The 27,938-nt window shown below is 38.0% G+C and overlaps 1 protein-coding gene across 3 annotated transcripts; it reads left to right on the top strand.

The window, feature by feature from the left end:
- The first annotated feature begins 230 nt into the window (after positions 1 to 230).
- slc27a6 (solute carrier family 27 member 6) lies at positions 231 to 26,733 on the top strand. Of its 3 annotated transcripts, XM_044012335.1 has the most exons (12): positions 231 to 486; positions 4,467 to 4,562; positions 6,182 to 6,676; positions 11,422 to 11,631; positions 13,230 to 13,388; positions 16,142 to 16,266; positions 17,968 to 18,162; positions 22,793 to 22,883; positions 23,172 to 23,370; positions 23,958 to 24,055; positions 25,907 to 26,037; positions 26,437 to 26,733. In XM_044012335.1, exons 2-12 carry the CDS (start codon positions 4,526 to 4,528, stop codon positions 26,611 to 26,613), a joined length of 1,917 nt encoding a protein of 638 aa, XP_043868270.1. In that variant the 5' UTR covers positions 231 to 486; positions 4,467 to 4,525; the 3' UTR covers positions 26,614 to 26,733. The 3 variants fall into 3 exon arrangements, with proteins under 3 accessions (XP_043868270.1, XP_043868271.1, XP_043868272.1); XM_044012336.1 differs by lacking the exon at positions 4,467 to 4,562; XM_044012337.1 differs by lacking the exons at positions 231 to 486; positions 4,467 to 4,562 and adding an exon at positions 4,620 to 4,762.
- Positions 26,734 to 27,938: the final 1,205 nt, after the last annotated feature.

Below are 27,938 nucleotides of genomic sequence, written 5' to 3'. Positions count from 1 at the left end.
TTTATTTTTAAAAAAACAGTCAAGCCAATCAAACCGATTTAGTAATCGATTAATCTTTGCAGCCCTCATCAACTTCTAAATGTCTGGGGCAATATTAGCAAAACTAGAATTTACCATCCACATAATCGACATCTGTGTAATATAGTCGTTGTATAGTAATTATTGTGTCTTTTTCGTAACAACAAACAAAACCAGCGTCGCCTTACTTGTACCGGAAGTCCCGCCTCCACTGACGGAACAGGAAGTTAAACAGAGCGGTTAAAGAGCGCCGAGACAAGTGTAAAAGCGGATAATTTGACATGTTTAAAATGGAACAGCACAATTATTTTCCTGCTGATAAAGGAACACCGGCAGCAACCGACCGTACGTCACCAAAGAAAAGGAAATACGCCGCCGAAAAACGTGTGCGCGCGGCAGACGCCGGGAGCTAACGAGAGTAAACATCGCTGTTACCGAGTGGAGTCACTGATGTTTACAAACTTACAGGTAATTGCACATATTTATCTAAATGTATCTGTAACTAGAACACTAACTAGAGCAGGTCTAGATATTATTAAACATAAGTAAATTAGTGTAAAATTATATTTAAATACAGGAAAAAACTTTTAGACATATCTGTTGGATTTATTTGGCTTTCTACTGCTGCAAAATGACATTAACATGTGGAAGAAACAATACTATTGCTTACAAATATGGTCAAATTCTGCGTTTTAATCTCAGTCCCCAATATTTAATTTAGGGCCGCAATGATCATTTGATTAATCAATTATTAGTTAGTGGAAACAGTCAATAATGAAAATGGCCAAGCTTCATGCGTGGTTTAATATAAATAAACTATCACTAAATTTAGAGAAAACTAAAGATAAGAAGCCATAAGAAAAGTATTAACATACAAGTTAATGGAGTGGACATTGAAAGGGTTAGTGAGTACAAAGTGCTGGGAGTGATTATTGATAAAGGTAAGCTGGCCAGGAGTGTGTCCATACTTTGGAGGGCACAGAAACTACTAAACCAGAAGGCACTATACTTGTTGTACTGCGCACTAGTCTCTCCACACCTGCAATACTGTACAGAGGTCTGGGGACACACTTACAAAACCACTACTTATCCCCTGTTTATACTCCAAAAAAAGAGCCTTGACAAATCAACTATTTATCAAATCAAAAATACTCAAATTATATGACTTAATAAAATACTGCACAGTGCAGATGATGTACAGGGCTGCCAACAAAAGCCTCCCTCACAATATACGGATATTATTCCTGACCAGAGGGGAGGGACACAATCTAAGAGGGAACATGATGTTCAGGCAGAGAAGGATAAGAACTACATTAAAATCCTTTACCGTATCGATCACGGGTGTCAGACAGTGGAATAATCTGGATGAGGAGATGAAGAAATCAGCAAAACGCAGTGTATTTAAGAAGAAGTATGTAGCGATGACGATTCATCGATACAGAATGACCCAGGAGGAAAGTGTGACAAAGGTCAGAGACAGAAATCTGTAGACACCGCGTGGAGACGGCAGTGGAAGCAAATGTAACCAAACAAAAACAAGAAGCGAATGTACCCAAACAAAAAGCTGACATACATGGTCTAGAGCTAGACTGCATCTCTGAGTTTGTCAAAATGTCATACGAAAAAAGAAAAACGATGTATTGTACGATGGAAATATGTATTCTGTGGCTAATGGGGGCGGGACTAGATAAGATTTAGCTTCTCCCGCTTTACCTTTCGGTTATGTGTATTGTGTGAACTACACTAAGATGGTGTGTGATGATGAGTGAAATAAACATAGAAATAAATGAATGAATTACTAAATCAATCGGTTAAAGGCAAACATAAAGCTATATGTCAGCAGTATATCTCATACAAACACACTTGATGTATCACCTCTGTGGACAGTGCATGTAAATATTACACCTCCTGGCCTTGTCTTGTTTGTCTTATCCCTGTGAGAACTTTACAGTACGCCCCGCTGTTTTCTTGGGCCATGATTGGTCAGTAGTGGATATTTATTACGGCCCTAGTGCTGCCGTGTGGGTTGTGGTGTGTTTACTTTACTCCTGCAGGTGATTACCCCTCCTCAGATGATCAGCAGCTGTTTCCATTCTGTTCCATTCTGGATATCGTCATTAAGTATCTGTGATGACCTTTCCTAGCTTTTAAAGGCTGTTGCATCGAATATATTTGTAACGACACCATATTTTATAAATGATATATAATTTTATTAAAAAAGAGGAAAAGATTTATACATAACACAAATCTACCAATAAACAGTACAACAACATCTTTTAAAAAGCAGATTAATGTGAAAGATTGTGGAGGATGGCCCTGCCTCTCACTCGTCTCCACAACTACTGTCACTTGATTTCACTTTCAGACAGTGTCAAGTTGCTGAATAGAAATCTCTCACAGGAAGTGCAACTGAGTTTTCCCGTCACAATAAAACACCCGTTCAACAACTGTGACGGACTCACAGTGAGGCATGTTGCTGAGCTGTTGGTTTCCCCTGCTCGCACCCCAATGACTGTTCATGCATTAATATCAAACGTGAAGATTCTGATGCGTCAGATGATGTTAAAATCACGTCTGTTAATCCCTCACACAATGCCCAGATTATCTGTTCAAACAAACTAAAATCAGAAGGTACCCACGATTGTCAGAAGACAAGATCAGGACTGAAATCTGTCCAATTACCCTGTGGTGCAGGGGTGTCAAACGTACGGCCCGCGGGCCAAAACCAGCCCACAGGATGAATTTTGTTTTTTAATTGTGATAAAATGCTATATTTTTCAGTGAGACACCTGTGACTGAATATTTTGTGCTTTTTGTTGATCCACTGTGATCTCTACCTTGTAATGCACATGTAATTATGTTGTGTTGTAATGTAACAAAGTACAAATACTTTGTTAGTGTTACTTAAGTACAAAATTCACGTATATCTGTACTTTATTTTATTTATGTTTTACTTTTCCTCCACTACATTTCCTCTAACTGTCTTTGTCACTACCAAATAAAATCAGAAGAAGAGTTGGTATTATGGCTGTTGTGCTCAATCCACCATGACTCAATCCTAATCCGACCTTTGATACTTAAGTGCAGTAAATGTCATACATTTTAAAAGTCATTTTCTGGTAACATACTTGTACTTTTACTCAAGTATCCCTTTAAGGTACTTTATACATGACAGTAAACGGTAATATTGCTGAAATTGCACTTATTTTTCCTCAGATTTGTTCATCATTTGCTTTTTAAAAATATTCTTCATTAATTAAGGTTATTATGCCCACTTAAGATCAAGACTTAAATGACTGAAGCCCAGCGTTCAATACAATATATGGTTTTGTTCTGTCCCAGATAAAAGAAAATGGAGGCAAAACAGAAATAGAATGTTGGTAAACACAATCAGACAGACAGACAGACAGACAGACGACTTTACTGATCCCTTTGGGAGGTTCCCTCGGGGAAATTAACAGCTCCAACATCAGCACACAGCACTGTTAAGATTTGAGGCACACTTTTCAGGAGACTGGAAAGAGAAACACCCCAGTTACCAAACACCATAAAATATAGAATAGAATAAAAATAAAGATAAAATAAAAATAAAAATCTAAGAGAATATAAAAATACAAACATAAAAACATTCCAGTGTGAACGTGGGATCCCACGATTTTTCAAGTAATCAGAACAAAACCCTGATCAGAAAGTGTCGTCAGTGACAAATGTCACATTCAAACCACTGTCACACTCTTTCTGTTTGTTTCTCAGTATAGCGGTGTTTAGATGCTGTGTTTTTCTAAAGACACCGTCAGTGTTAATGTCTTTATGTATTTTACTTCTTGGAAATGTTTATTATTTATTATCTTTGCCGCTGTGACAATGTAAGTTTGCTCACTGTGGGACGAATAAAGGACTATCCTAGCTTATCTTATCTTAAGACGGGACAGGAAGTCAAACTTAACACAAGATACACAAAATATTACATTACATTACATGTCATTTAGCAGACGCTTTTATCCAAAGCGACTTACAAAAGTGAGATAAAAATAAAACATGAAACCAGGAACAGAACTAAAAACCCAAGGTAAAAAAACAGATGAACAAAAGGTCCAAACCCGGTCGTTCAGCAGTTTGTTCTTTTATGTGCACACAAACGGCCTTTTCAAGTGAAGGACGCAGCATGCAAATCATTTCTGTGTCTGTTCACAAAGACAAAACACACTCAGAATGATTACATCAAGAAGAAAATAAGCGCAGCTGTAAATCTTGCCCTTGAAAGGAGAACATGTTTGCAAACTGTCTTTGGGGACGGACACGTTCATGTACATGTCGCAAATGTCACGTGATACAAGTGGGACAGGATGTAGCAGCACTCACACATACATCACTGTGTTCATTCACCACACACAGAATCCAAAAAGTCCAAATCAATGATCCCACTGTTCGTCTGTGATTCATTTCAGATGAACGGGACAGAAACCCCCAAAAGCAGAACTAAAACTATTCAGTGCACACGGATCACATGTTTCCTCATGGAGCGAGACCAACTTGGGTTTCAGGTCAGTGGAGTTTGTTTGTTTTTTTAAAAGTGCAAGCACAGAACAAGTGTTCGCTGCATCGTGTGGAGCTTGTGGAGGCCGCATCAGCTGCTGCCCACTTGTGTTCACATTTTACATTGACTTAAACCAGAGGTGGTGAACTGGAGCACCTCCCAGTCCATCGCTGACACCAGACCATCAAGTTGCGGGGATTTCTGCAGGTGGGCACTTTTAATTTGGGATTACATGCACTCACAGTTCACTCTAGAGCTTCTGTCAAGTTTAAGTTCCTCACATTTGTTTGATTTTCCAGAGGTGGCAGAAAACCTGAGGCCTAAGGCAAATAAGCAATCTAAGCAGTAGAGCTGCAACTAACGATTGTTTTTTATCGATTGAGTAATCGTTTGGTCTATAAAATGTTTCTCAAACCTGGAAAGGATGATGTTCTCAAATGTCTTTACTTGTTGTCTTGTCCATAAAACAAAGAGGATTCAGTTTTATTTCTTTGTTATATGGAGCAAAGAATCTGGGAAATATTCACATTTAAGAAGCTGAAAAATCAGAAAACTAGCTTTAATTCCATAAAAACACTCCGACCGATTAATCGATTATCACAGTAGTTGACGATTCATTTAGTGATCGATTGATAATCACTGATTTGAGTAATTGTTTCAGCCCTACTAAGAAGTTTTTTACTTTAATGACGATGGTGAGATTTGGCTTCACAACAACTACACACCATGATCAGGAAGCTGAGTTTGGAAACAAGTTATTCCTGCAATTGAAAGACAAAAAGACTGATGACCTCACAGTGAAGGGACAGGTTTCTCACTCCCCATGGCTGCCAATCCACAGGTTGTCCAACCTGATTCTAGAGCAAGGAAATGGTAACTGTCAGAAACAAGGGGGGGTTCATAGCATTAAGTTCAGTCAGGATAGTTCTGAATCAGTTGTGATATTTCTATAGTATTATAATGTTGTTTACATTAACAATATACGGACATTCTATTACTAACACTAATATTAATAACCTCATAACTGGATCCTGCAGCCCAGGTGAGACAGACAGACAGAGAGAGACCAAGTAATCTGTCATATATATCTATATGTGTTTTAATATGCAAATAAAATACTGTAATGTACCGTATGTACATATATATTTATATGTATATATGTGTATATACGTGTATATATATAAATATGTATATACATTTATATTATATATATATATACATGTGTATATATGTATATACATTTATATTATATATATATATATACATGTGTATATATGTATATACATTTATATTATATATATATATACATGTGTATATATATTTATATGTGTGTGTATATATATGTATATAAAAGTGTATATATATGTATGTAATGTATCCAAACTAGCTGTAAAATGTTGAAACGGTTTTGCCAGATCCTCAGAACTGTCAGACTGTGCTTTTATTTTGAAGGTTCCCACTGTCTGTGATAATGACGCGTGTGGACACACAGACTGTCAGTGTTTATCACCTGAAGGCAGCATGTAGTAACAGTTTGTGTAAGCTCCTCTCTCTCACTCACTCACCCTCTGTCTCTGTCTCTGTGTCTGTGTCTCTTCCTCCTCGTGTCCTCCCGGTGCGTCACAGCCGTGGACATGTCTCAGTCTCTGGGATGGCTGTGGGCTCTGGCCGTGGGTGTTTTCTCGGCTCACGTTCTGCAGAAACTCTACTTCCCGTACTTCTGGATGGACGCGCTGTTCCTGCTGAAGGTGGTGAAGTGCGGTTTGAAGCTCGAGCTCCAGAAGTTCTCCTCCAGCGTGACCACGGTGATGGACATGTTCGTGCGGCAGGCGCAGCGCGTGCCCAACAAGCCGTTCGTCGTCTACGAGGGACGCGTCCACACGTACCGGGACGTGGACGCGCGAAGCAACAGGCTGGCCCGTGTCTTCCTGGAGAAAGTTGCCCCGAGGAAAGGAGACTGTGTGGCTCTGCTCATGAGTAACGAGCCCGACTTCCTGTGCGTGTGGTTCGGCTTGGCGAAGATCGGCTGCCCGGTGGCTTTTCTCAACTTCAACATCAAGTCCAAGTCTCTGCTGCACTGCGTTCACAGCTGTGGAGCCAAAACTCTCATCGTGGGCTCAGGTGAAACAATAATGACTGTGTGTTGTGTGATACGAGGTGGTCTAATATTATGTATACAAAGTATTTAGATATTTACATAATAGACATAAAGGCAGGTATTATCTGACATGAATAAGTGTATTTTAAGATCATTCATGCAGATTATAAACAGTATTGTTTTTATTTACAGTGTATTTATTGTCACTCTATCCAGAGTCCAGTGAAACAACATATGTTTTGTATTTTAGGATTTAGACCAATACAAATATTGAGGTATTATTTATGCACAGCCTTAGAGAAATATCGATTTGATTCATATTGTGATATATAATTCTAAGAAAATATTATGGAAGCCCATTTCCACAAGTGTGATGGAAAAAAAGATCCTGTAATTCATTATAATGACTTAGTATCTAAAAATAAAAGAAAGAAAGAAAGAAATACTGAAATAAATACAATAATAAATAAATGAGGAAATAAATAAAAACATTTATTTATCAATTTGACTTTTAATAGTCAATTTTTTTATTTCCTCATTTATTTATTCATTGTTTTATTTCTGTTTTGTATGCTAATGAGGTCAGAGGGTCTGGGACTGAGTCTTAAGCAGGATTGGTGCATGTGATGATGGTGATTGAGTTCGACTGCTTCTGCCTTGTTAACCTCAGTCACTCTTGTTGTTCGCTGGTGTTTGTTTTCTTTATTCAATGCATTTAATTTGACAAAAAACAGAAGATACGACGTTGTCAGCATTAGATATTATAACAGAAGACAGAATGGACCGAGCCAGTGGAAAGACATGGAAATAATGTCTCTTTGTTTTCCGTGTGAATATTTAGCGACTTCACTTCATAGACCCCTCTAATACAAACATGTACATATATATTTAACATTGGATTTCAGTCATTTGCATATGTGCTATGCTAAACTGAACAGGTTTGTTCTGTGAAGTTTATTTAACTTTACGTTAGGTGTGAGTCCGTAAGCAAGTTTCAGGATGTTTAATGATAAACACAACAGCTACTACAGCGGCTATTAGGACATACACACGCAGGTAAGATGTAGTACGTGCACTGTTAGCGTATGTGTAGCATAACTGAACAAAAAGCAGTCAACGCCTGACTCTCCTCTCTCCTCCCAGTGCAGGTGATTCAGCCCCTAATTATAACCTCGCAACAAGAAGTCAGTTTCTGTGGAAGTCTATGAGAAAATTAGCTTCAGCTTCTCCCCTGTTTTTATAATATCAGTAAACCTTTTCTTCAGGAGTTAATGATCTCTTCATAGAACATAATGTTCATTTTGTAAATTATGTTCCCAGTTAGGGGAAAATAAAGATGATAAAGATGTCACATACTGAGTGGACACCAATTCAGATTCTCATGAATGATGTTTCGACCACCTGGCGAGCGTTGTCCAGTCAAATCACGTTATGCAAATATTGCAAACACAGGTGCACGTTCACGTGTTCAGCTCAAACGCTACACCGCCTAAGCAGTGCATTTAACAACGGCAGACATCACCACCACAACTTGTGTTTGATTGTTTCTTTTCACGAAAACCAAACACAGACGCAATGTTAATAACAGCGGAAGTTACACACTGTAGCTCTAATATGATACATTTGTAACATACAGCCCCTTTAAAGCTCCAGTCCGTAACACCTTTGTTAAGTGATGTGTTAAAATCATCTTCTCGTCCAGATAGTCGTCAATAAACAAAGTTGTCTGTGGAAAAACGATATTACTTTTTTATATCGTTCGATATCGATACATTTCATGATATAAATCAAATGAATATTTCTGCCGTGCAGTGAGACTCCGCCCATGTGGAGTAGGTGCTTTTCTGCTGTGGAGATGCAACCTAAACCGTGGCGAGGCGGGGCGAGGCCGGGGCGGGGCGGGATCATAGTGGGAAAGGGTCACTAGAGATTCACACCTATGGTCAATTTAGAGTGTCCAATTGACCTAATCCCCATATTGGATGTTTTTGGACTGTGGGAGGAAGCCCAATGATATTGACTATAAATATGGTATCAATGTTGCTGCAACACAAATAATTAGGCTTAAAATTAAAGAGATTTTTTAATATTTTTTTTAGATTTCATGTATTTTTGTATTTCACTAATTTATTCAATATAATAAATGTATTGATTATCAACGCCACAGCCTTTAAAACCAGGAAACGTCATCACAGATACCTTATCACGATATGACAATATCCATAACCTAAGACCGTATCTCGTCTCATGTCAAGATATAAATATAACAGCAATATAAATGTGTGTGTTTATTCATACACAGTATCTTATTTTTTCTTTATTTTCCAATCGACCTGATTTATTGAAGACTATTTGTAAGTGAAGAGAATTTCAACAATGAAGTTTAAAAGGAATGTTCTAGACTTTAACCACAATCTCCAGATATGAGGTCACTGTTTCCAAACAGCTCCAGCGTTGGGAGGCTGAAGTGATTGCTCAAAATGTGGGCGTGGCCTCTGAGGGAAGCTCTGCCAGACCAGCTGCAAAACAATTTGTGTGCACTGAGTTCTATCTTGTTGGAGCACATTCAACATCCTCCCGTGCTCCACTGCAAGACTTCCGTTTGTACAGTTAATAGGATTCACCACGCTGCTGCCATGTGACAGGATGTCGGATCATTGCTCAGGCAAACAGGCGTGATGTTTGTGAGTGACACTGTCCTCACGACTACCCCGGGGCAACAGGGGAGGTATTCATGGAAGAGCTGGAACGGTCCACAGAGCGCCGCGTTTGCCGTTCAATGTGTTCTCTTTAAGAGAGTCAGGGGCATAAAGTGGATTATCATTGACGTGAACGTAGTGGTGTCAGTTTCTTTTTTGATTACAGAACCTCACTTATTCATCCACGTGATAAAAACAGGATAGCGTCAGGGTACGAAGTAGGATTCACTCGTAGGTTTCACCCTGTCGGTGGTAAATGGTAATCCTACAACAACGGTGACCCTCCGGTGAACTCTGAAGCCGAACATCTCATGTACAAACAACCAGGGCTGGGCGATATAATGATAACTGATCTGTGATGACTTTTCCTGTTGGATAATTGAGTAAAATGAGGTCAGAAATTCTGTGAATAAAGTCAGAATTCTGTGAATAAAGTCAGAATTCTGTGAATAAAGTCAGAAATTCTGACTTTAAAGTCAGAATTCTGTGAATAAAGTCAGAAATTCTGACTTTAAACTCAGAATTCTTACTTTAAACTCAGAATTCTGTGAATAAAGTCAGAAATTCTGATTTTAAACTCAGAATTCTGACTTTAAACTCAGAATTCTTACTTTAAACTCAGAATTCTGTGAATAAAGTCAGAAATTCTGATTTTAAACTCAGAATTCTTACTTTAAACTCAGAATGTTCAACTTTAAAGTCAGAAATTCTGACTTTATTCACAGAATTCTGTGAATAAACTCAGAATTCTTACTTTAAACTCAGAATTTTCAACTCAGAAATTCTTACTTTAAACTCAGAATTCTTACTTTAAACTCAGAATGTTCAACTTTATTCACAGAATTCTGTGAATGAAGTCAGAAATTCTGACTTTAAACTCAAAATTCTTACTTTAAACTCAAAATTCTTACTTTAAACTCAGAATTCTTACTTTAAACTCAGAATTTTCAACTTAGTCAGAACCCAGATATTGTTTTCCTGTGTGTCCCTAAGCCTCTTCTGTAATAATAGCACCTTAACATTGTTCATTTCCCAATGAGTTTGAATTAGAGACGGAAGTAAAAGATGTGAAATAGTCATGACCGTGGCATTGAGTGCCTTTGTGTTGTTGTGGGTCGCGGTGGATCAGTGGTAGAGCTGAGTGGTGATCAAGAAAACATCAATGACAGATCACTTACTGTTTTACCTCTGACTCACTTTGTCTTTGGCAGATTCGTTATCTTGCGATTGCTATGCAGCGGTGGAAAAACACCACAGGGCAGAACTACCTCTGACTGTGGGAATGGTGTTAATTGCCTTTTTATTTATTGGGTTCATACACATTAAAAATCCTGTGTTTACCTGCTAATTTTGGTGTGAAAGAGGCTTAAGAGTACACTATATTTGTGGTTTACCATGATGTTAGAGATGAAAAGGACTTTCTGACAGCGTGGAAAATCCGTGGAAATATTCACAACATAGCGTAGACTTAGATGATTAACTTCTTTTACGCAGCTGCAGGACCTTTGTCTTTGCACCGATGAAAACAAAACATGCTGTGCCTATTTTCTTCCTCATTATCCAGCAGCTGTTCAATTCCTGCGGGTGTACAGGGGGATAATCGTGGTCGATCCTCTGGGACCTCTGATCCCTGATTCTCCCAGGTGGTAATGGATTGCACACATCGTTATGGTTGCTTGCATAATCCCACAAACACAATCCTGTGTTGTGAATGCCTTACTAGTTTTTATTAAGTCAATCCTCAGAACAATGTTTTCATTTATTAGAACTTTTTAGACAAAATATTAACTAATGAAATCTCACAAACTTTCTATAGGAGGAGCCAGAACCTGAATCACTGTGAATCACATCTGGAACACGTAAATGAATGAATGAATTCAAACCTCACATTACATGTACACAACTGCACACATGACATGATGGAGGGAACTTGTTGTCATCAAATGAATCGTTGAGCATCGTTCTCATTTGCTCTGATGCCTCTCAGAAAAGAGCAGCATGAAGAAGAGGAAGAAAGACAAAGGGTAGATGAAATAAACAAGCTCTTTTTGTCCGTCTCTATGTCTCAGACTTAGTGGAAAGCCTGGACGGCGTCCTCAGCAGCCTGCGGGAGGACAACATTGAGATTTGGGCCATGAAGAACCACAGCGAGGACACTCGGGTGAACACCTTGTTGGATAAGATGGAGGCTGCGTCTGAGCGGCCTGTACCAGCGGCATTACGTGCCACCAAGTCTTTCAAAACCCCTACTCTGTACATCTTCACCTCTGGAACAACTGGTGAGTCATGGTATTGTCTCTGTCCTGGTGCCCTCTTGGCTCCGTTGCCCTCCCTCTTTGTCTGAGTCACACAACCGTGAATCAAATGTGGATGAAATGTGCCAAACAAACAACACACAGTCACATACAGTGATAAGACATCAAGCCAGACAAGCCTTGATGTGGCGAGTATGGATATGAAACTGTTGAAACTTGATTGCTTTGTCATGTTTGTCATGTGTTGAACCTAAGTTTTGAAAAGTGTGTTTTTCCACAACTAAAAATATAATGGAAAATGTCATTAAAACAATTGTCTTAGCTCATCGAGACTATTGTTCAGAGGTTTGCTCAGGTTGAAAAAAATTGAAAATTGCTCAGCATAAGGCGGCACGCTGATGTTATTATCATTATTATTATTATTATTATTGTTGTTAATAAACCACTGGTGCCCCTCCTCCACCCTTTCATGACACCAGCACCTGTTCTGTGTGTTTGTGGATGTCCTTGTTTTTGTTATCTCTTTGGGACCTTTTCTGTCAAACACCAGTAAACCACATCGATTAAACCTGGTCCTAATGATGCAGAACCTCATTTCATGAGGAAATATGTAAGTGTGTGGCTACGATATGAATTGTGGTTAGGTTAAGGTTAGGGTTAGTCTTTAACTGGTTAGGGTGTGTGTGCGTGTGTGTGTGTGTGTGTGCATGCGTGTCACCTCCTGATGACTCTTGTACAGGTCAACACTGCACTAGAAATAGTGAGAAAGTAATGTTTTCTTAATCCAGTATGTAATACTGCATGTTCAACACTTTTACATTGATTTTTAACACACACACACACACACATGCATATACACATACTGTATGTATGTATATATATATATAATATACATATATATAATAATATAATAATAATAACAACACTAATAATAATGTATATATGTGTATATGTATATATGATAATAATAATAATAATAATAGAGTTTATATATGTTTATATGTATATGTGTGTATATATATATATATATATATACATATATATATATATATATATTAATATAATAATACCAATAATACAAATAATGTGTATATATATGTATGTATATATATACATATAGACATCTGTACAATTTTCCAAATTGTGCCATGTACAAAGGAAATTTATCACGTATGCAAGACTCGAATTTCACCCAGTTGCAGACTTGCTTAATTAGAACATTTGAATTTTTATTTTTAATGAACTATAAAAGGTAAACAGCAGTGATAAAAGGTAACTGCTTTCAAACTTTCTTTGGAAGTAAATCTGGAGGCTTGTGCTAAGCTTGTCCCTGTGTGTGGGAGATGCTACAGATTTTCCCTGACAACTAAAAATGTATATTAAAAAAATCCTTAATTCCAAGCGCAATAAGTGTTCTAAAATGGGTACTGGACACACAAACACACACGACCCTTATTTACGACTACGAAAAATGTATATAAAAACATGATAAACAACAATTAGAGTCGTCAAATGTACCTAAACTAGGGCTCAATAATATCTGTAATCTCAATCTCTGTTCCTGATGTCTGTAGAATGTTACATATTAGACCTTTAATTGAGTATTGTGTCTTTATTTTCAGGTCTCCCTAAAGCTGCAGTGATCACTCACCTCCAGTGTGTGAAAGGAGCGACCGGCTTTGGGGCTTTTGGAGGGACTGAAGATGACGTGATATACATTACTCTGCCGCTCTACCACAGTGCGGCTTCATTGATCGGGATAGGGGGAACCATAGGGCTGGGTAGGCTTGAAAGTCTCATCATAACCTTCCATCTGTTCTGCAGCACAAGTTACCAAAATGATGTTGCATATTTAGTGAGGGTGTAGTAAAATGAATAGAGCAAATTGCTTATTTGTTATAAAAGTACAAGATGCACATACTTTAGATCTATTTGTATATACTACATCGATGTAAATGCACTACAAACCAATCTTTTCATTTTTACCTCACTGTCTTCATGGTTCACACACACACACACACTGGTCACAGGTGACCCTGACGACCCTCATTCACACCTTGACCTACGTAGGTGAAACTAACAACCTGAAACTGGGTCGGGGGGTGAATGAGTGGAAGATGACTCCGCCCCCTTTTTAATGGAACAGTGCCAAAGGGGAGGTACTGGGCATGAGTGTGTTCATGAGCTTCATCTGTTCTGTAGGTTTTTATCACTGCGGTGAGCTCTATAGACAAATGTGACAAAAAGGTCACTTCCAGGGAAGCTGGGCTTCCATGACAGTGGAAGGGGGTGGATATAGAAGAGCAATTAAAGCAATATATGTGCTATAATTTAGCCAATTATCATTATAATTATTATTTTTTATTTTTTTGGACAAATATTCTGTTTGGCCCACCCACGTCTGAAGTTAAATAGCCCTGCCCTCGATGTTTGCTTGGCAAACTGGTCGAGTCTGTTGAGTCACAGCTGCTGAACAAGGTGGCCCCTTTGAGGAAGCACAGTTTCACTTCAACTAGCAGATCAAGATTAGAAGCTTTTACATGAGGTGGACACTGGAGACTATTGTGGATAGCATTCATCGTCCGTGCTGTGGTTGAGTCCTGAGAGTCTCTTCCAGGTGGCACAAATGTTGGCAGTTCAATGTCCTTCACTGGCAAACACTACAACAGAAAGACATTCGGCCAGTGACCTGATACTTTTAGATTATGAAACAGAATTACCTTTGTACACATTTCCTCATTTGAGGCTCTAGACTGTTTACACAGTTGGAGAGAGAGCAGGAGATGTGCTGTTCTGACAACGCAGCGGCGTAGTGTCCCCACCAGTAACCAAACCTACGTCTTTGCTCACAATAAAATCTGAGCCATTATTGTCGAAAACAAGCACTTTGTGTGGGCAGTATTCCACATGTGACGGCACGATTGACCTGACACCATCAGTCAAACTGAACGATGGAAAATATGTCGAATATTTTTGTGACATATCATCAGTTTGAAGGGACCAGCAGAGCCAATTGTCCAGTTTAACTCCCAATGGCTTATTTTCAGTCACCTGCTCTATGTGTAGGTGTATGTATATATATATATATATATGTATGTATATATATATATATATATATATATATATATATATATATATATATATATATAGTTGACAAATTCAGTGTAGTGTTACATTCTTGTTACCAAAGACAATGCATTTAATTTTTAGCAATTTTCAAGATGAATTTGTTCATTCAAACCCATCTGATGATGTCTGAAAAATGAAATTGTGAATTTACACATGTAAGCAAACAAACAATCTTATAAAATAAAGACTTTGTACAACAAATAATTCTCATATAGGCTCTTACAACGTAGTACGTATCCTCGATGAAAGAATATGACGACTATATCTATTTTTGATGAGCAAACCACAAAAACTGCAAAGGCCTATTTAGTCTTATTACATTATCGGTTGTAGTTATTACATTTTCAAAGGATTTTTTTAATGCTAGGCCAATAACGTATTAACCAGCCACTATTAAAAGTTCTTGCATCCAAGAAATAATGTGATAATGAAGAGATTGCAGCAAAATGAGGACTCTTCTGCTGACTCAGCTCTTTCCCAGGGAACAGTGGTGGCCTTCTCATACCAGAAAGGACACCACTCTCTTTGCCCTTTCCTTTGTCTTCAGCCCTATTTGGACCAGATTAGTTTTACATGGAGAGGTGGGGTAAAGCAATTATTACCAGAGCTTCTCAGTGTGCCATGTTGTCAGTCAGTAATCATGATCGTGATGAAATCACAATTACTCCCACCTGCAGCCGCTGAGTACGCTTATGCCTCGGGTCAACTGTGGCTTTCAGATGATTGGTGGGGACACCTGCGCTCTCTCCCTCTCTGTGTCTCTCCCTCTCTGTCTCCCTCTGTCTGTCTCTCTCTCTCGTCTCTTCTGCGACTCGCAGGAATATTTCTGCTCAGCTGCGAGATGCGTTCACTGACGCTCGTAAAATGTGCTCTCTCACTCTCGCCTCACAGCATTTTGCGTACACATATTTTTGACTTGGTGGGGATTAGAACCGGCGACCCTCCAGTTACAAGCCAAGTTCCCTTTCCACTTGGCTACGGGCTGCCCGTTATCCGGTGAAAGGGCAGTGATGTGAGCTGATTACACAAGAAGCTGCGAGCTTTGTACTACCAAAAACATGAAGGACACAGTGTGCGATGTGACGCAGACGCCGTTTACTCTGCTCTGGTTCAGGTTCAGGATGTTTGATTGTAATACAGGTCTCAGTGTTAAAGATAAAAGATCGTTGCCCCTTGGCCTTACTTTGTAAATGACTAGATATTTGTCTTTCCAAAATGTTCAGTTTTACTTCATTTTGCCATTGAATACTGCTTGTCTTTCAACTGGAAGGTTGTGGGATTGATTTCCACTAGTTTACATGCTAAAGTGTCCTTGGGCAAGACACTTAACCTCTGCTTCTGACTGGAAAAGCATTATATGAATACAGACCATTTACCATTCACCTTTTGTCGTTGTTGTGAACAGGAGCGACCTGTGTCTTGAAGAAGAAGTTCTCCGCCTCCCAGTTCTGGAGTGACTGTCGGAAACACGACGTGACTATTATCCAGTACATCGGTGAACTCTGCAGATACCTCTGCAACCAACCTAAGGTAACCTTCTGTGACCGTGAATCACCTCCATCACAAACAATCACACGCGGACAGCGCGCAAAGTAACGTTGCCACGGACACTTAGGAATCATTCTTGTAACTTTGTGCACAAGAGCGGCAGGAACACAAGCAGGGTCTTTGTCTCTGTGTTTACGTCCTCCCACTGTGGACACATATTCGTGCACACACACACGCTGGGTGAGGGCAGAGCTCGTCCCCTCATGAGGCTGAGACTCAAAGTCCTCTTTGTCCCCTCTCCCTCTGTTATGTGGCTGTCTGGGTGGAAGGCTGCCCATCACTGACTGAAAATGAACATGTGGACGCGTCCTTTCACCGTGTCAATGTGCGCACACAAGCGTGACCACTAATTACTGCGTTCATGTAGTCATTATGCACAGTGGAATCGGTGTTTAAAGTCTTTCAAGCAGGCATAGACTGTACATAGACGCTGTGTCATCAGGTGTTCACTGACCACAAAGAAAGTGTTTCTATTATATTAGTCATAGTTCTTACCCCAGCTTACCTGTTATCAGTGATATAATTTACCTGGGTCATTGAATGCATCTCGTTAGCTGCTACCCGTAGCTCAACATGCGGTGAAGCCGCAATCACGGCTCTCAGCGGCGCTTGACGTCTCTTTTTCCTGCTTATTTTGTGGCTGTTTGTCTCAACGAGACGTCAAACTTTACTGTATATGAGACAGTTAACAGACCGCGGGCACTGAAGACACAGCGGTTGCAAGGGAGTGACGTTGTTCTGTTGCTCAGTCAGCTGACTGTCATGGGTGGAGCCAGTGTAGTTCCACCCGGACCGGACCGTACCACTTTAATCCGTTACCACAAGGGAAGGTTGCCTAAAATGGAATGGTTGGGGCGGGTTATTGTGGTACAATTCTTAATGGAAATGCAAAAAAACATGTACCACACGTACCAAAGCCGAACCGTTGCACTTGGTGGAAACACAGCTTATGATTTCCCTTCTGTTTCCTGCCAAAATGGCCGCCATGATTTGTACAGTGGCCGTCGTCTTGGAATCCGAACTCCAGTTTCATGGAAATTCCATGTTCCGACTACAAATGGAACGCACAATAGGGCGTCGGTTGTATCATTTGCAGTGTAGCCTACTATTGTAACCTTTCCTACTGCACATGATTGTTTTCCTTTGTTTTTTTGGACCACCCTTCAACAACTAACACAAACACAAAGAGTTTCACAAACAAATGACGGTCATGTAAGAGCGGTGACATGAGGACGTCTCCAGGACCTTCTATAAGTCACTCCAGTGGAATAGTTTCCAGTTGGAACTAATGGAATGTGTGATAGATGTTCTCCCATTTGTTTCATGCTAATGTGATGAATTTATATTCAGGTATTTTTTTGTTTCTCTCTCTCTTACACACACACACACACACACACACACATATAAATTAAATGTCTTGTCTTCTTCTGACCGCTGCTGCACGGAGGCTTTTTTCTATGTGTGTTTTTGTGTCAGATAACCTTGTTTTTATTTAGTAGTGACAGAGCGATGCAATCAGTCACAAACCGTCACTGCTGTCTTTGTCAGATATGGAGTCAAACCTGATCTATCAGGGTTAGTTAGGTTAGTTCAAATAAAACCAGACTGATTTGTCTTTTCCAGAAATGGTGACTTGTCATCTGTCAGATCTGTTTGGTCATTAATTCTCTCTCCTTCTTTCAGACGGCGGCAGATAAAGTTCACAAGGTGCGGCTGGGAATTGGGAACGGGCTGCGGCAGGACGTGTGGCGGGAGTTCCTGAGTCGCTTTGGGAATATTAAAATGTGCGAGGTCTACGGCTCCACGGAGGGAAACCTGTGTTTAATGAATCACATTGGCAAGATTGGATCTGTGGGCCGGTCCAACTTCTTCTACAGGGTGAGTATGGACACAATGTGTGGTAGTGGCTGGATAGTTCAAGGTTCAAGGTTCAAGGTTTCTTCATTGGTACCCAAGGGTAAAATGATCTGCTGCTGCACCTTCCGCTGTCTTGTCTGTCTTTCTGTCCTTGACGCACTTGCACAGTAGTTGTAATCGGCGTTAGCCGTGATGTCACCGGAAAAGTTACGTTAAAACAGTATCGTGGCTAGCTGGCAACGGAGCTCGAAAGTTTGGGAGCATTTTACCAAAATAAAAGAAGAATGTGCAATGCAAAATCTGCAAGGCAGAACTTGCCTTCCACGGCAGTACGACGGCGTTGCACCAGCATCTGAAAATGAAGCGCGTTGTGGCTGATTCAGTTTCTCTCGGTAAGCTAATTGGCTAGTTAGCTGGTAAAATTAACATCAACAGTGAGCTACTTACTTATAGCATTTCATTAGCTTTAGCACACGTATGTTATGCGTTATAACAGCGATGTCATGTCTGAATAGGAAGTGTGATATCGCTAATGTTTTATTATGTATATTCATAGTACGTCGTTGTTGGGTCCATTTTAGAATGCACTAAACTTTTACAGCTACAAAATGTTAAAGGCCAGAGTTGTGCCGTCATTTTATTTTATTTATCCCATTAAAAGTTTGTCTTTAAAGGTTTCAGTTTGTTTTTCCAGTTGCATTGTACAGGTTATAGGTCACATTAAAGGTGGAAAAAATTGTGAAATTATTTTTTATATATATATATATATATATATATATATATATATATATGATTTACATTACATATATACATTTACATTCCAGTGGCGGTCACTGTTGATTCTGTGGCGTGACACAGACTTTTCCCTGTCTTCGTGGAGCCATGCCGCTAGCTCGACTAAAAATACACAAAATGCTGTGTATCCGGAAAATTGTCCACCAGTTTCCAGTGTGCACTTGGCAAACAGTGCCAAGGAAAAACATTGAAACCAAAGGTCCAACCGAAGTTATTGCATTTTCCAGGAAATATTCCCCATGGTGGACCAAATGATTTGTTTCCTCTTCCCCTTTTTACGACGCTGACCCAGTTAGTGTACGTGTTGAGGAGAGCGATGTTTACAAGGCGTCGGCTGTGTTTCTCATAATTCAGTAAACTTCTTCTGAGATTCAGCAACATGATGTAGGACTGAGTCCAGCAGAAGTTATTTGGCAGGATACTGAATGTCTCCAGCTGCCATAACAACGTACGCTAGCTTTCACATTAACTTCCAACCCACACCTCAATGCAAATACCTGTGAGCCAGACAAAGCCTTTATATGGCCCTGACCAGACTCTGATAGTATCCTTCTTAAAGGGCTCGGTCAGGTTTTTGGAAATGTGGTTGTATGAGGTGTTGACACATTATTAACACGTGTGCTGTAGGTTCCATGAAGCAGCCTCAGATTTCACTATATAACACACAGCTGCAACTAATGATTACTCTCATAATCGATTGATCTGTTGATTATTTTTCTCGATTATTCAATGACTTTGTTTGGAACACAACATTTTAGAAAATGACGATTGGTGTCTTTCGAACCTTGATATTCACATTTAAGAGGCTGAAAAATCAGAGATTTGATTGTTTTGATTATATGAAAAAGAAACACTGGGAGGATTCAGCGATCACAAAAACAGCGGCAAACTTTCTTAAGCTTTGATCATGTGATTTGATTTCCAATGGAGTTAAATTTACATACAAATGCACTGTTTTATAATAATTCCATTTTCATTGTCACAATTATCATTTTAAAATGCCACTGTCACCAAATCTATTGTCAAGTTAAATAACATGGATCTGTCTGTCACAGGTGGGTTTCAAACCCACGACTCTTTGTCTGTCTCAGTCCCTTTTATAAAACCGAGGGCCGTGATTGGTCCACGGGCCGGATTTTGGACATACCTGTCTTAAGATAACAAAGACTTGAGCAGGAGTAGATTTGTGTAGGTTAAGCTTTTGTTAAGTGGCTAAAACCTTCTGTCTGTCCTTCTGTCCCTTTTGCTAACCGTGTTATTAGTGAGAACAATGATGGTGTTTTTCCATCATACAGTTTATATACAGCGAGCTGAGAACGTCTGACACGGGAATCAAATCAAAAAGCGGTTTGAGAATACATGGCAAAATGATGATTCTATCTTTGTATGCTTACCATTAACATAATGTGTCATCATGTTTTAAATACACCTGCAACGACGACAGTGACCAGGGCCGAACAGTAACGTCATCATTTTCAACTCTGAATTGTCAATTTTACTACAATAGAATAATAGAAAAGCTGCAATTTCTCAGGAGTCTCAGGAGCAAGGCCCACACACTCGTCTCCCCAGACACCTCAGCCAGCGCTCCTGGTGGGATACAGAGGCGTTTCCTGGCCAACCAAGAGATCTAATCTCTCCAGCACATCCTGGGTCTGGTTGAGCACGCCTCAGCAGGGATTTAAGATCTCATCCCTGCATTCAAGTACAGTATTAATAGTTACTAATGCTAACAGCAGATAGCAATGGCATACTGCATATGTCCAAAGAATAGTGTGTACTGAACCTTGGATTGGGTACTTAGCACATTTCCATGGTTACCATTATCTTTGTTATCTCTTTTTAGCAAAATAAGACAATACCACCAAATTGACTGGAAAGTATCAGGCTCAGTGTCAGAATGGTCACAATAGTGGACTTTTTTCTGATATTTGTTGTGTTTGTGTGTGTGTGTGTGTGTGTTTTTGTAGCTGTGGCGTGTATAATTAATCTTAAATCGTCATTCAGACTAATATTTAACATTTATTTGTTTGTTTTCCAGCAAATGAAATGCACACATTATTTACTAACTCTTTCTTTGTTCACTTTGGCAGAATTAGCTTCACGTACAGATCTGGAGAAGGAACAATGTTACTGTCGTTCATATAAAGTCAGAAAGTGAAAGTTCTAAAACACACCCACCACATCACATTCCACTGGCCTGGAATGTGATGTAAATAACTGCACGGTGTCTTCACACACACACACACACACACACACACACACACACACACAGTTAATTCAGCTCATCATGATTTGAATAGCACTGCACACAGTGATAAACAATAGCTCTTTGTTTCCACACTGCTGAACAGAAGACAAGGAGTCCAACACGTCTCATGTTATTATTCTGCCTCTGTTTAATCTCTGTGAACACAAATGATCATACACTTTTAATCCCTAATATGACTTAGAGACAGGATCTCAATCTCTCACTGGAAGCTTCTCAACTATGTTCTCAACATCTCCACTGAAATCAGGAAAAATGATCTCGTTATTCAGCAAAAAAAAGCAAAACGGAATGATAATATCTGTAAATAAATATCTCATTCATTGAGAAAAACAAACAAACAAACAAAAACTAAATGAATTCAGCAAAGTTATTTCATTATTCTAGAAAAACAGAATCCGCTAAAGGAAGGAAAAATAATAATAATAATAGTTTATTTGTGAAGCACCTTTTCATACATCCAAGTGCTTCACAATAAAAGGAAACTAACATTTTAAAAGCAAATACAACAATAACACACAACACAGGGTGGAATAAAAAGCAAAAGTCTAAAGTAAAAAAGTTAAAAAAAAAACATTTTAATTTTGAGATAAAACAGTAAAATTCAGGGTGGAATAAACATTTACAGGAAAAGGTTAAAACCTTTTCTGTAAAGATTTTATGAGTTGTTGTTCAATTAAATCAAAGGTGAGTCTGTAACACAGTCAGTGCTGATTATGTGTCACAGTCACCTCTTCACATACAAGTGTCCCTGTAACATAACGATGCTGCTGAAGAGGTCACAAGGTCGTCGTAGTATAACGAGCTTCACTCGTGTTGAAGTGAGCTGCTGCTGCTGCTGCTGCTGTTAATCAGTGGACTTACAAAAGAGCTTTTAATCCGTGACCTCAGCTCTTGTCTATTATTAGCTGTGTCTCAGTGTCTGTCCTGCTGACCCACCAGCTGTCACAGGGGTCACAGGGGTCAGGACACCACGGCCGCGTAATGTATGGATACGATGAGACAGGATTATGTCTTAGGTTTATCGTGATAAAGTATCTGTAATGACTTTTACAGGTTTATACACTAAATATTGTTTATTGATTAGCAAATACATGGAATGGACAAAAAAAGTGACACTTCATCGTTTTTAATGTAAATATCCTTCATTTAACATTAAAAAGCCAAAGTAAAGCAGGTATTAATGTATATAATTGGATTTAAAATGAAAGAAGTGTTATTAAGTGACTTGTTGAAATATATTTGTATTGCAATATTTAGTGTATTTCACTAATGTATATAATATTTTGGGTCTTTGCGGTGCGTTTGTCCCGGTCTGCCACCGTACATAACGGCAGATTATTTACAGACGTCACACTCACAGAAAAGAAAACACAGTTTACAGTAGATATAATCTGGGATTAAGCTCCATATTTAGTTTTAGGATGGACTTCTTCTGATTTTGTGATGATGAAATGTTTATTTTCTTATGACTTATGATCACTAAGAGTTGTGGACACTCACATGTACTATGTAGTATTACAGTCCTGCAAGAGAATAACAATAATAATAATAACAATAACTCTTTTTTCTTTACTTTTTGTACAGTTCCTGTTTAAGTATGATCTGGTTAAGTACAACATGGAGAAAGACGAACCAGTAAAAGATGAGCGTGGTTTCTGTCAGCGAGTGGAAACAGGTAAACACGTGTACACGTACAGGGAAACTGAAAGAAAGCTTATTGTTATTGACAACTAACCCAATAACCAATAAAAACTAAACTTACTTACATTTAAAGATTTAGTACAAGTTACATGCAAAGCTAATGATGATTTGTTGTGTAAATATTAAAGGTTCAGTATGTCAAAGCACATTAGATTTACGTATTGAACCTTTAAAGCGTGCAGGACTGTGAACACATCATGCTGGACACTGGACCGTGTTTAAAGGTCCACATTTGTGCTGATGTGAGACTTCCTTCTGTCAGGAGAGACGGGGCTTTTATTGTCCAAGGTGAGCGCCATCACCCCCTTCTTTGGCTACGCTGGAAACAAACAGCTGACTGAGAAGAAGCTGATGAGAAACGTGTTTGTGAAGGGCGACGCCTACTTTAACACCGGTGACCTGATGGCTGAAGACCAGGAGGGCTTCATCTGCTTCAGGGACAGAGTGGGAGACACTTTCAGGTCCATACTCGTTTGTCACAGACGTCTCTCAGGCTAGTCATTGTTAGCCAGTGTTCACAATAATGTCTGTTGGTGAGGGTAAGCTAGGGTACAGCTGTAAAATGCTTTCATTCATAGCTCTTCATATAATATATAATAATATAGCTTATTATTCTGATCCTGTGTTTCACGGTGACCCCCCAGGGATCCATCCTGGGTCTAATCCTCTTCTGTCTTTACATGCTGTCGTCAGGTAATGATGCACAGACTCTTTACAGACCCTCTGAGAGGGTTTATTTTCATAGTTATTATGTCAAAGCATATTATCAACATGTGATTAACGATGACACGAACCCACGAAGTCTTTGATTAAAGAAACAAAACAACACTGAAGGAAGGAAAAAATCCAAGATAACAAAAAACATCCAAAAACAGTAGAAGGAAGGAAAGGAAAGGAAAAAGGGAAGTAAAAAAAAGACAAAGACACACAAGGGGAAGAAAAGTACAAAATAAAGCAGGAAATCCATCCACATTCATAGTGTCACTGAACTTGAGTGTGTGTGTCTCTCTCTCTCTCTCTCTCTCTCTCTCTCTCCCTCTGTTTTCAGGTGGAAAGGTGAAAACGTAGCAACGACGGAGGTGGCAGTGATTCTGGGGCAGGTGGATTTTATACAAGAAGCCAACGTGTATGGAGTGGAAATCCCAGGTAGGTTCAAAACGACACTGACAGATAATGACAGGAGTAATTATATAATGTATGTTGTAATAATAATAATAATAATATAAGTCAAATAATGTTAGACTTATATCTGGACATTTTCAGGGAGATAGACTTGGATTTTCTCTTCAGATGTTTGTGCTTCTTAAATCCACCGTAAATACACTCTGAAATAAAAGATGTTATAAGATCTTATGATCAGTGTTACATGATCTTTAAATACACTTATTATTACCTTTCATTTCAGATCGTTCAAATGATGCTATAACACAACTAATTATAGGCTTCAAATAAAAGAAGATTCCATGTTTTTTTATCAATATATATAATATTTCGTTTATACCTTATCACAATGTGATGCTAGGTATGATGTAAGCTGAAGCTACTTTTTTAATTTGCGATTATTATATTATATTATGTTATATTATATTATATTATATTATATTATATTATATTATATTATATTATATTATATTATATTATATTATATTATATTATATCATGTTATATTATGTTATATTATATTATATTATGTTATATTATATTATATTATATTATATTATATTATATTATATTATATTATATTATGTTATATTATATTATATCATGTTATATTATGTTATATTATATTATATTATGTCATGTTATATTATATTATGTTATATTATATTAAATTATATTATGTTATATTATATTATATTATATTATGTTATATTATATTATATCATGTTATATTATATTATGTTATATTATATTATATCATGTTATATTATATTATGTTATATTATATTATATTATGTTATGTTATATTATGTTATATTATATTATATTATGTTATGTTATATTATGTTATATTATATTATATTATATTATATTATATTATATTATATCATGTTATATTATATTATATTATATTATATTATATTATATCATGTTATATTATATTATATTATATTGTCATGTTATATTATATTATATTATCTTATGTTATGTTATATTATATTATGTTATGTTATGTTATGTTATATTATATTATGTTATATTATATTATATTATATTATATTATATTATATTATATTATGTTATATTATATTATATCATGTTATATTATGTTATATTATATTATATTATGTCATGTTATATTATATTATGTTATATTATATTAAATTATATTATGTTATATTATATTATATTATATTATGTTATATTATATTATATAATGTTATATTATATTATGTTATATTATATTATATTATATTATGTTATATTATATTATATTATGTTATGTTATATTATGTTATATTATATTATATTATGTTATGTTATATTATGTTATATTATATTATATTATATTATATTATATTATATTATATCATGTTATATTATATTATATTATATTATATTATATTATATTATATCATGTTATATTATATTATATTATATTGTCATGTTATATTATATTATATTATCTTATGTTATGTTATATTATATTATGTTATGTTATGTTATGTTATGTTATATTATATTATGTTATATTATATTATATTATATCATATTATATTATATTATATATATTACATTATATTATATTATATATATTACATTATATTATATTATTTTATATTATATTATATTATATCTGTCACCTATATTTGATTAATTGAGTACTTGTTTGGTCCAGAAAATGGGGAAATGACGTGTGTTTCCCAAACCTCGATAATAATATTGTTAAAGTCAAACTGTTAGAAACTGTCGACTGTCGTCAGTAAAACACACATTTTCAGTGTTATTAAAATTGTACTTAGTTGTACTTGTACTTATGATGATGATGATCCACAGGACATGAGGGCAGAGCAGGAATGGCTGCCATGATTCTGAGACTCGGTCACACGTTTGATGGGAAGCAGCTGTTTGAGCGTGTGACCGCGGATCTGCCGTCGTACGCTCGGCCACTCTTCATCAGACTTCAGGTCAGAAACTCAGCCGCTCCAAAACTCAGTAGCCAATCAGCAGGCAGCCTCCTTAGGCACCGCCCACAAAGACGCAAAGCACAAGTCTCTTTTCAAACAATAACACACAATACTTTTGAATGATTCATTTTATTTTCTTCATAAAATGTTGTTTGAAAATATCGACACAAATCTGAGACGTCGTGTCCTAAAGAGGAAAAGGACCACGCAGGCATGGGGATGAGGGTGTGTTACATAGAGTATGGGGCGACGGTGGATCAGTGGTAGAGCAAGTTGTCTTTCAACTTGTAGGTTGTGGTTTCTGCTCGTCTACATGCCGATGTGTCCTTGCTCCTGACGGCTGTGCAGCATCAGAGATTGATTTTTAAGTCTGTGAATCCATTTGTTTCTCCCTTTCAGGAGGTGATGGAGCTCACGAGCACCTTCAAGCAGCGCAAGTTGCAGCTGGTGCAGAGCGGCTTCGACCCGTCCACCATCTCGGATCCTCTCTATGTGCTGGACCACGAGCAGAAGGACTACATTCCACTCACAGACACTATCTATCAGAGCATCCTCACTGCACAGCGCAAGCTTTGAATGTTCTGTTAGATGAGTCGTCTGCGGCCGTTACTGGAGTTCAAATATTTGAACTTGGTGGAAAAATGTGTGGGGGTCAGGGTCAGGGTGTGTGTGTGTGTGTGTGAGTGTGTGTGTGTGTGTGTGTGTGTGTGTGTGTGTGTGTGTGAGTGTGTGTGTGTGTGTGTGTGTGTGTGGTTGTTGGCTGCACAGACAGGATATTGAAGTTTAAAAGACTCACCAGCTCTCTCTCTCTCTCTCTCTCTCTCTCTCTCTCTCTCTCTCTCTCTCTCTCTCTCTCTCTCTCTCTCTCTCTCTCTCTCTCTCTCCTGAGCTTCTCTTATCAAACGCTCACAGACGGACGCGGGCGCTTCTTATCATGTGATCAGCTCTCCTCCTGCTTCCCTCTTGCCCTCACTGTGGGCGGGAACACTCGAGGCTGTTGTCATAAATGCTAGAGTATCTGAGACCTGAGTTTGGGGGTTCGATCCGCACCAAACCAGACAAACTGTGCTAAAGCTGTAAATGCACCAGGCTTTGATTTAACGGCCGCTGTGTTCAGTTCATTCCTTTGAACAGTTTCCGTCGCGTCAAACATGACGAGCATCAACCGCGTGAGTTCCAGTATGTTTCCAACTCCTTTATCAAAGCTGAATGAAACTTTATCAAGATTCACCAAACAACGTCCAGGTTTCACTAATGTCACAAATGGAGGACACGTTTAGAGTTGTATCATCAGCATGTTTCCACATGCAAGACACGGGACAAGATTTCAGTCTTCAGTGTCCACAATCCTGTCTCCTGTAACTCTGAGCGACAACTGAGGTCACATGGTCAAGTTGGACAAACGGCTTAAATACTTTAAAAATGAATTGAATTATTTGTTCAAATGTCATTCAAGTGCCTTAACGACGTCGGAGTAATGGAATTTCAAAAAGCTCAGGGACTCGATCTTCCTTTAAATTGTGTGTCAAATTTACACTTTACATTTTATTTCTTGTTTTTATTTAACGTACTAACCGTACTTTTTTACTGATTCCACATCTGAATCCATCATTTATCAGAATTCTGCCTGACCCTGAGCAATGACAGCACATGATGCTAAATCTGTAATAACCGTCGGATATTCGGCATATTTCATATTTCGCCATGTTCTGTGTTTTTAATGCTGTGAAACTTTTATCTATTTGTTTTCCCTTTTCTTTTACAATGTGCTGCTATTACAGTTTAACGGACACACTTCTGTCGGGTCACATGACCGTCAGATAAGACGTCCTCTCACGTTACAGATCAGTATTTGCACTTTCACAGTCAGAATAAGCTTGTTCTTTCAATTTTCAGCTTCT

This window comes from Solea senegalensis, linkage group LG21, assembly GCF_019176455.1.
Source record: "Solea senegalensis isolate Sse05_10M linkage group LG21, IFAPA_SoseM_1, whole genome shotgun sequence".
NCBI lineage: Eukaryota > Metazoa > Chordata > Actinopteri > Pleuronectiformes > Soleidae > Solea > Solea senegalensis.
The sequence above is the reverse complement of the archived record's forward strand: the minus strand, read 5'-3'. Positions and strand labels throughout refer to the sequence as shown.

What these genes read in the sequence shown, in the direction of transcription:
- slc27a6 (XM_044012335.1), top strand. Translation starts at nt 4,526, where the DNA reads ATGTTTCCTCATGGAGCGAGACCAACTTGGGTTTCAG. An exon ending in AGGGGGAACCATAGGGCTGG is followed by an intron (nt 13,389 to 16,141) that starts GTAGGCTTGAAA and finishes TGTTGTGAACAG; the next exon opens with GAGCGACCTGTGTCTTGAAG. An exon ending in CACTCTTCATCAGACTTCAG is followed by an intron (nt 26,038 to 26,436) that starts GTCAGAAACTCA and finishes TCTCCCTTTCAG; the next exon opens with GAGGTGATGGAGCTCACGAG.